The sequence below is a fragment of the Archocentrus centrarchus genome, chromosome 18 (genome assembly GCF_007364275.1).
Source record: "Archocentrus centrarchus isolate MPI-CPG fArcCen1 chromosome 18, fArcCen1, whole genome shotgun sequence".
Lineage (NCBI taxonomy): Eukaryota > Metazoa > Chordata > Actinopteri > Cichliformes > Cichlidae > Archocentrus > Archocentrus centrarchus.
The window spans coordinates 1,395,867-1,403,497 of record NC_044363.1 but is presented as its reverse complement, the minus strand read 5'-3'; the positions used below and the strand labels follow the sequence as shown (position 1 = coordinate 1,403,497).

Sequence of the window (7,631 nt, the reverse complement as noted above, 5' to 3'; positions counted from 1 at the left end):
CAAGGATTCTGACAGTATGATTTGGGGGTGTTGATTCATTTAAACTAATGTATTTGTCCTGCTGTATCCAGGTGTCTGTAAGGCCAAATAAATCAAAAATGTTGATCAATTATTAAATCATTAACTGACAGGGACTTAGAAGAGAGAGATGTTTAATGTTTAATAGTTCACATTTAGTGACTGATCCTCTGCTGCACTTGAGGGTATTATTGTGTCTGTGTGAGTTTTATACTTAATTCATTTTTTGGTGATTTTTGGTTTGTATTTGATGGTCTGGGAGCAGACACAGCCTCTATGGGGATGAGTTTTTGGGTAGATGACAGTAGCTTTTCACCACTGACACAACCAACACTTTAAAGTGAACATGTGTCTAGACTGGACTGAATTACTTACAGTTGATTTTAACTGAATATAGTCACATGCATGTGAAGATTCTCTGCACATCAAGACATGCCATAGTAGATAACACTATGGCACAATACTATTATAACAATATATCACATGTGTTTCAAATCATTGTCCTGCTTCAGTCCACTTGAGCTTCAGGGCTCCTTCAAGATTTTCTGGTGGAGAGCACAATTCAGGGTCCCATCAATTACGGCAAGTCATCCGGAGTTTCTTTAGAGAACGGCATGATGTGCCCTCTTTTTTTAAGATCTTTTTAAAAATTTTTTAATCTAGTTCTTGATTCAACAGCTCTGACAAAAACCAGGCCTGGGTGTGGTCGTTAATCATAGTTAATTTATGATTTATTGGTTCTATTTACTTGGGTTATCTTTATCCAATATTAAAATTTGTTTGATCAGAAACATGCAAATGTAACAAATATGCAACCAATTAAAGAAAGAAAGGGTGCAAATAGCTACTTTTTCACAGTACAGCACAACATTAAAAACAAGAATTGAGTACAGAGTCTACTGGATGCATCCATCCATCCATTTGCTTCCACTTCTCTGAGGCCAGATCATGGAGGCAGCAGCCAAACCAGAGAAATCCAGACCTCCCTCTTCCCAGCCACCTCCTCAAGCTTATCCAGGGGACCACTGAGGCATTCCCAGACTAGCGTAGAGAGGTAATCTCTCCAGCATGCCCTGGGTCTGCCCCGGGGCCTCCTCCCAGTAGGACACGCCTGGAACATCTTATCCAAGAGGTGCCTAGGAGGCATCCTAGTCAGATGCCCAGATCACCTCAACTGGCTCCTTTCGATGTGGATGACAAGTGCAGCTCTACTCTGAGGCCCTCTTGAATGGCTGCACTTGTCATCCAGTCTCTAAGGGAGAGGAGCAAGCTCATTTCTCACTGCTTGAATCCACAAGCTCATTTGTCCGGTCACTACCCAAAGCTCCTGTTCATTGATCAGGGTAGTGACATAGATTGACCAGGAAATGAACGGCTTCACTTTTACACACTGCTCTCTCCCCAATTAATCTCCCACTCCTGTCTTCCCTCACTTGTGAACAAGACGCAGAGACACTTAAACTCCTACTGGATATAAGCATGGCATAGTTCAGATTCCAGCACACAGGTTAAAAACACTTTTTCTGAAAAGCCAGAACTATTTTGCATTTGACAGAAAACTGAACGTGACTGAGCATAAAGCTGCAGCGCTCATATTAGGAAGCGGACAGAAAACAAATGTCTTCTGAGCCTTTAAATGCTGAAGCCTATAAAAACCAAAGAACAAAAATAGATTTAAAAAAAAAAAAAAAAAACACGTCCAGTTTTACTGCTTTACACTTGAGTACACACATTCAGTCTTGGTGTTTTTTGGTCTTCTTGGTCTGTTTGCTCTGTGATCCCTTAATGCTGCGTAATGGAGGTTTTCTTCATTTTGCTGATATAAAATATAAAAATAAAAAGTTGCTTAAAATGACTTTAAAGAAAAACAAACTGAAGCCAAATTTTTGATTTCAAAATATTTGTTAACAGAAAAATTTACCTCTGCATTTGTTGAGGAAGGCAGTGAACATCTTGAATGTGACTCTGAAAAAGAACAGATGAAGTACTTTTACTATCAGGCTGTTGGCTGAGTAGATACTGTCAGCTACTAACAAAAGCAGTTTCAGTACCTGTGAATTTGCTGCTGTTTCTCTTGTGGGTCACGTATAATAAGAAAGCCATTAAAAGACTCAGAAATGTGGTGAATGCCAAAGCTCCGCTCAACAAATACACTGAGACACAACAGTCCCCCTCAGCTGTGGAGAGTCAGACACCAGGAAACATTAGAGACCTTCTAGCTAGCTCCTCTGGAGGATTATAATATAAGACAACCAAGTTACTCACACTCAAAGTCCAGCTTGGTCCCGTTTCCAAACAGTATGTGTCCACATGCGGCAACAGCACAGTAGTAGGTCCCAGCGTGAGACACATTCAGGCTCTTCATTTGCAAGTTGTGGACACAAGTGTGTGTTTGTGTTTTGGTTCTCCTCTCACACTGATCATTTCTGCCTCCATGGGTGTAAATGATTCTTGGGAAAGAGTCTCCTTTGTCTTTGAACCAGTAAACACTGTGTTCTCCATCACAGGTGCCAGTGTGTACTGTACAGTTCAGAGTCACAGAGCCTCCTGGCTGGATGGTCTCAGAGGCTGACTGCTGAACTGAAGCTTGGATGTTTAAATCTGAACCTTTTACTTCAATGATAGTACCCTCTCCAAACTCAAACTTGTACCCATAAGCTGCACAGTAGTAAGTAGCTGAGTCTGAAATGTGCACATTTGTGATCTTTAAGGAGATTTTTCCTTTTTCAGTATAAACTGTGAACCGTGGATCACTCTTGAATTCATCATGAAATGTGGCATTGGTGTCAGACAGGTAGAGAGTAGAAATGAGCTTTGGTTTCTGTCCCAAGTTCAGCTTATACCAGAAAAACTTTGCCACATCATCAATTTCATAGAAACAATGCACAGTCACACTGTCCCCAGTGTTAACCAAGATAAAACGTCTTTCTTGATGAACAGACAAAGAGAATGTGAGGTCATTTGTCTGAGCTGAAATAAAATAAGAGACAAATAAGTGCACATTATAGACTCACAATAGCACGGTAAAAGATTGAGACTGTAGGTTAAAGAGAAACTTACCCATTTCCCCCAAGAACAAACATGTCAGATAGAAGGCAAACTGTGCAGATGTCATCGTGTTCAAATTGTCACCGTGAATGAAAATATCTCAATCCTGTCTTCACTGTATAGACAGAAGACTGCATTTGATTGGCCAACCAAAGATGACACAGTATGTCCTATTTAGGAAGTACTGCCCACTGAGACCCTGTAGGGTGAAGCTCAGTGTCTTTTACATGTCCAACACCCATAGTGTGATTTTTCCTTTAACATATTCACAGAGTAAAATATACACGGAGAACTTGATGGTATTAAAAAAATCTATAAGCAATGAAGTTAAAGAATACACATGCTTGTGTAAAGTTGTAAGGTTTTATATTTCATGTAACCTGTCTTTTCTTTTTATGCACACTCACCCATTCATGCAAATGGGTGAGTATGTCCAAAATCTGCTGTCACCTCCGGCTCTGGGTTGAACATCAATGGAAGGAGCTGCACCCATTTCTCCCAGACATACCTGGTGGAAGCAAGCTCGTCAGATTTTGTTCTAGTATCTGTTGTCACTCTTGACATCACTAGAAAGGTCTGAAGCAGCATTGTTGTCCAGAAAATATTTTTAATATATTTGATGGGTCTCAGAGACTATCAGCAGCCTCCTTGATGGATCTGTACACTCCAGCAAGAAGAACAGCAAGCATCCAAGTACTCATCATTCCAAATGTGCACTTTTTCCCCTTCATGGTTTGTCATAGCAATGCTGACTTATACTTGTCACAGTAAACGTTGTCATCCCAGGGGTGATTTTAATGACATCTGAAGCAGCTGCCCTGCCATGTAAGACAAAAAGTTGTACTTCAAGAGATGCGACCACTTCTTGATTTGTATGTTTCAGCAGGAGCAGGAGCAGCTTTAGCACTTGTGATCTCCTCATCAGGCTCATCATTCACTCACTCATTCATTCATTAAGAGCTTTGAGTGTTCAGTTAGAATAGAAAAGTGCTATATAAGAACTAGTCCATTTACCATCAGATGTGTCTGTGTGCTCTGGTTGATGCTCTATACCGTTCTCCTCAACAGAAACTGGCTCATCTTTATCACTGTGGTGCTCTGTGTCCTCTGCCTCATCTTCAGCAAAGAAGTCACAAACCAAATTGACTTAGTCTATACATGTCTGTACATGTTCATCTGGATGACCTTATCAGTCTTTGGAAGCAGAGTATGAGAGGCTATCAATAAAAGCAGTAGGGATAAAGGGGGATGTTTGTCCAGGGAAGGAGGCTGACAGGTAAACAGGGAAGCCCCTAACCTCTCTGTGTTAGTGAGGTCACAGTGTGTTTATGATTTCATTTCTGACACTAATTATTTATTTTATAATCTTATATTTTAGCTGGGTCGAAACCGACTGTAACACCACAAAGGTCATTATTTTCTTCAGAGCATTTTAAAATTTAGTGAAATAGATTTATTTTGGTTTTGTTTTGTTTTAAATAATGGCTCCTGACAAAGTCAAAAAGCGTTGACGCAATAAACAAATTTAAATAGTGCTTTTATGCATTTTAAACCTGAAAACGGGCTGGTGCCCACCCTAGAGGAAGGTTAAAGTATTAATTTTCTTGGCCTTTTATCAGTTAGTGACAGTTGAATGATAGGCAACAATTGTTTACGTGAGGCTTGCTCTACCAGGTGAGAGTGCTTCGAGGGATTATTGATGACTATGGTGAATCCTTTTTTCCTCAATTACCACCAATTTTGTTGCTATTTTGGACTCTCTCCCAAAAACTTTGTTTTCCTGATTTAGCCATTAGTGCTGCCGTCCTGTCAAAAATGTCATTTTGTATTAGTTTAATAACACATAGCTACAAAACTAACTGGAATGAGTCAGTTGTAACATGATTACTGATACTTAACAGTTGATAGCTTGCAGTCCATCCATTAAATTCAGGGTCATGGGGGGAGCTGGAGCCTGTTGAAACTTACAGATGGCAAGAGGCAAAGTACACCCTGGATGTGGTCGCCAGTTCGTCCCAGAGCTAATACAGAGAGACAACAACAAGCAAAGCCAATTTAGAATCACCCATTAGCCTAACAAGCAGGTCTTTGGTCTGAGGGAGGAAACCGAAGCATCTAAAGGAAACCCACAAAGGCACAGGGAAACATGCAAATGAGTACAGAGAAACACCTGTTGGGACTTGAACCAGCACTGACCACACTGCCACGCAACATACGTGATAAATTGATTTTTGATGTTTCTATGTGCTTTTATGTGTAATGACTTTGCTGGTAAATAGAGTGCAGTCAGCATGATTTATGAAGGGCTTACACATAAAATGTGGAAATAACCCATTTTTCAAGAATCTTTAGGAGTCTGTGTTATTGTACCTAGATTATAATCAATCAAGTGCTTTTTGGCCACTTACAGTATCTTTATAGAATTGTGATGTTATATTTGTTGTTATTTCTGCAGCCTTCTGAGCCAGATTTCTGTTTAAAAAGACATTTATACTTTAAATGGCAGTTTATATCTTGATAAAAAACAAATATATAAAAGTCACTTTGCCAAAAACTGATTGCAGTTTTTAACCTTGTGCTGGGATTCTGTTTTTCACTCAAAATGACCTGATATCATTCATGAGAGATATGTTTGACATATGTTTCACAGATTATAGGTCAACAAGTCATTTACAGCCATTTAGATACAGACGATCACTTTTTGGCACAACAAAAAGCTGCTGAAAGTAACTAATAAAGTAATTTGTAATCTAACTGAGTTACTTTCAAAATTAAATAATCAGCAAAGTAACTTTTTAAAGGAGTAATCAGAAATCAGACTGTGTTTTCAAGGTAACTGTGCCATCACTGTCCATCACAGAGACCGTGGAGTCACTGCTTTGAAAGTGACCGATCTCATTAGGACCCCTCTTACTTTGGGCTCCATCCTGCAGACTGTCAAATGTCAGTTGATTTGAGTGAGCAGGATACAGCTTCAAGAGCAGAGTTACCGACAAGAGCGTGAATCTGCTGCACAATGCACAGTCTTACATGCATGATGGCTTCTTTGTGTGTGTGGCTGTTGAGTTCTATGTGGGTCACTTGTTAAATTTACTTGTAAGGAATTTAGTTGCTTGCTTGGCAATACCTGGTGGTGCAGTGGTTAGCACTGTTGCCTCACAGCAAGGTCATAGGTTCAAATCCACCTTTCTGTGTGGAGTTTGCAGTTTCTCCCCGTGTTTGTGTGGGTTTTCTCCAGATATTCTGGTTTCTTCCCACAGTCCAAAGGCATGCAGTTAGTGGGGTCAGGTTAATAGTGATTCTAAATTGCCCATAGGAGTGAATGGTTGTCTGTCTGTGTTAGCCATATGACACCCTGGCGACATGTCGAGTGTGTACCCTGACTCTCACCCTATAAACAGCTTGAATGGGCCCAGCCCCTCCTGCAAAGGATAAGTAGAAGAAACTGGTTGGATGGATGGCAATACCTGCACCCCTGAAATGAAATTATTTGCTTGTGATTATGTTTTTTCTCATGCACTCCACAGAGGACATACAAATAGGAAAAGTTGGACAGTTGATTCATTGTGAAGTGGAATGTCTTTACTTCTTGTCCTCAGACTCAGCTTTATTGTCATTCGGGCTATGAGACTTAGTGTGAACAAAATGTAGACTCGCAGGTCTGTGTATATCAAACATAGGAGTAGAGTAATTAATAAGTATAAATAAAATGTAAATGAATACAGAAAAATAAATAATAAATAAGTACCCTAAACTAGGATAAGTCAAAAAAGTAAAATACTAAACTAAAATTAAAAACAGGTATAGCAGCATTCTACTATATCAACAACAACTTGAAATGGTTTAAGGTACAGTGATGATGCTGTTTGATATGTGTAGCGTGTGGGATGCCTAGTCAGTCTATGGGGTGGAATGGTTCAGCAGTCTGACTACAGCTATTTATCAGCCTTCATGTTTTTCCCAGGATGCAGCTTAGCCTCCTTCCAGAGGGAGAGGGGTGAAAAGTCTGTGTGCGGGGTGGGTGGTCCTGTTTAATATCTGTTGATTTTTAGGGGTTTTGCAACTTTTTAAGTAAATGTCATAATATATGCTTTTAATTTCTGGTAACACTTTCTAATACGGCCCTCGACTAAGGCCGTAAAATTAGATTAGATTAGATTAGATTCAACTTTATTATCATTGTACACAAGTATGTGTAGTGTATGTACTTATACGTATTTACATGTATGTATACCTGTATTTTACAGGTATGTACCCTGTAGGACATTTAAGTTCTGCGTAATTTCCAGGATTTCCAGGACTAATGCCACAATTTCCAGGACTAAGGTTGTAAGTACCCTATAGTCCTGGTACTTACACGTAGGTAGGAGGTACTTATGGCCTTAGTAACTTAAATTTACTTACAGGATACATCCCTGTAAAATATGTGTACTTATAGCCTTAGTCGCGGGCTGTATTATAAAGTGTTAGCTAATTTCTTGATGACATATGTTTTAATCTTTGCTTTAACTGCTAAAAAATTTTATGCTGCAGTTGAAATGTAATGTATTGGAAATTTGTACTCA

General features: G+C 39.5%; 1 protein-coding gene across 1 annotated transcript; it reads right to left on the bottom strand.

Annotated features, from left to right (window-relative positions):
* Positions 1 to 1,723: 1,723 nt before the first annotated feature.
* On the bottom strand, positions 1,724 to 3,133 carry LOC115797569 (uncharacterized). The gene is made up of 5 exons (XM_030754171.1): positions 3,079 to 3,133; positions 2,284 to 2,988; positions 2,070 to 2,195; positions 1,940 to 1,983; positions 1,724 to 1,834 (listed from the first exon to the last, which is right to left on the bottom strand). The coding sequence occupies exons 1-5, from the start codon at positions 3,131 to 3,133 to the stop codon at positions 1,724 to 1,726; spliced, it is 1,041 nt and encodes a 346-aa protein (XP_030610031.1).
* Between the last annotated feature and the right edge of the window lie 4,498 nt (positions 3,134 to 7,631).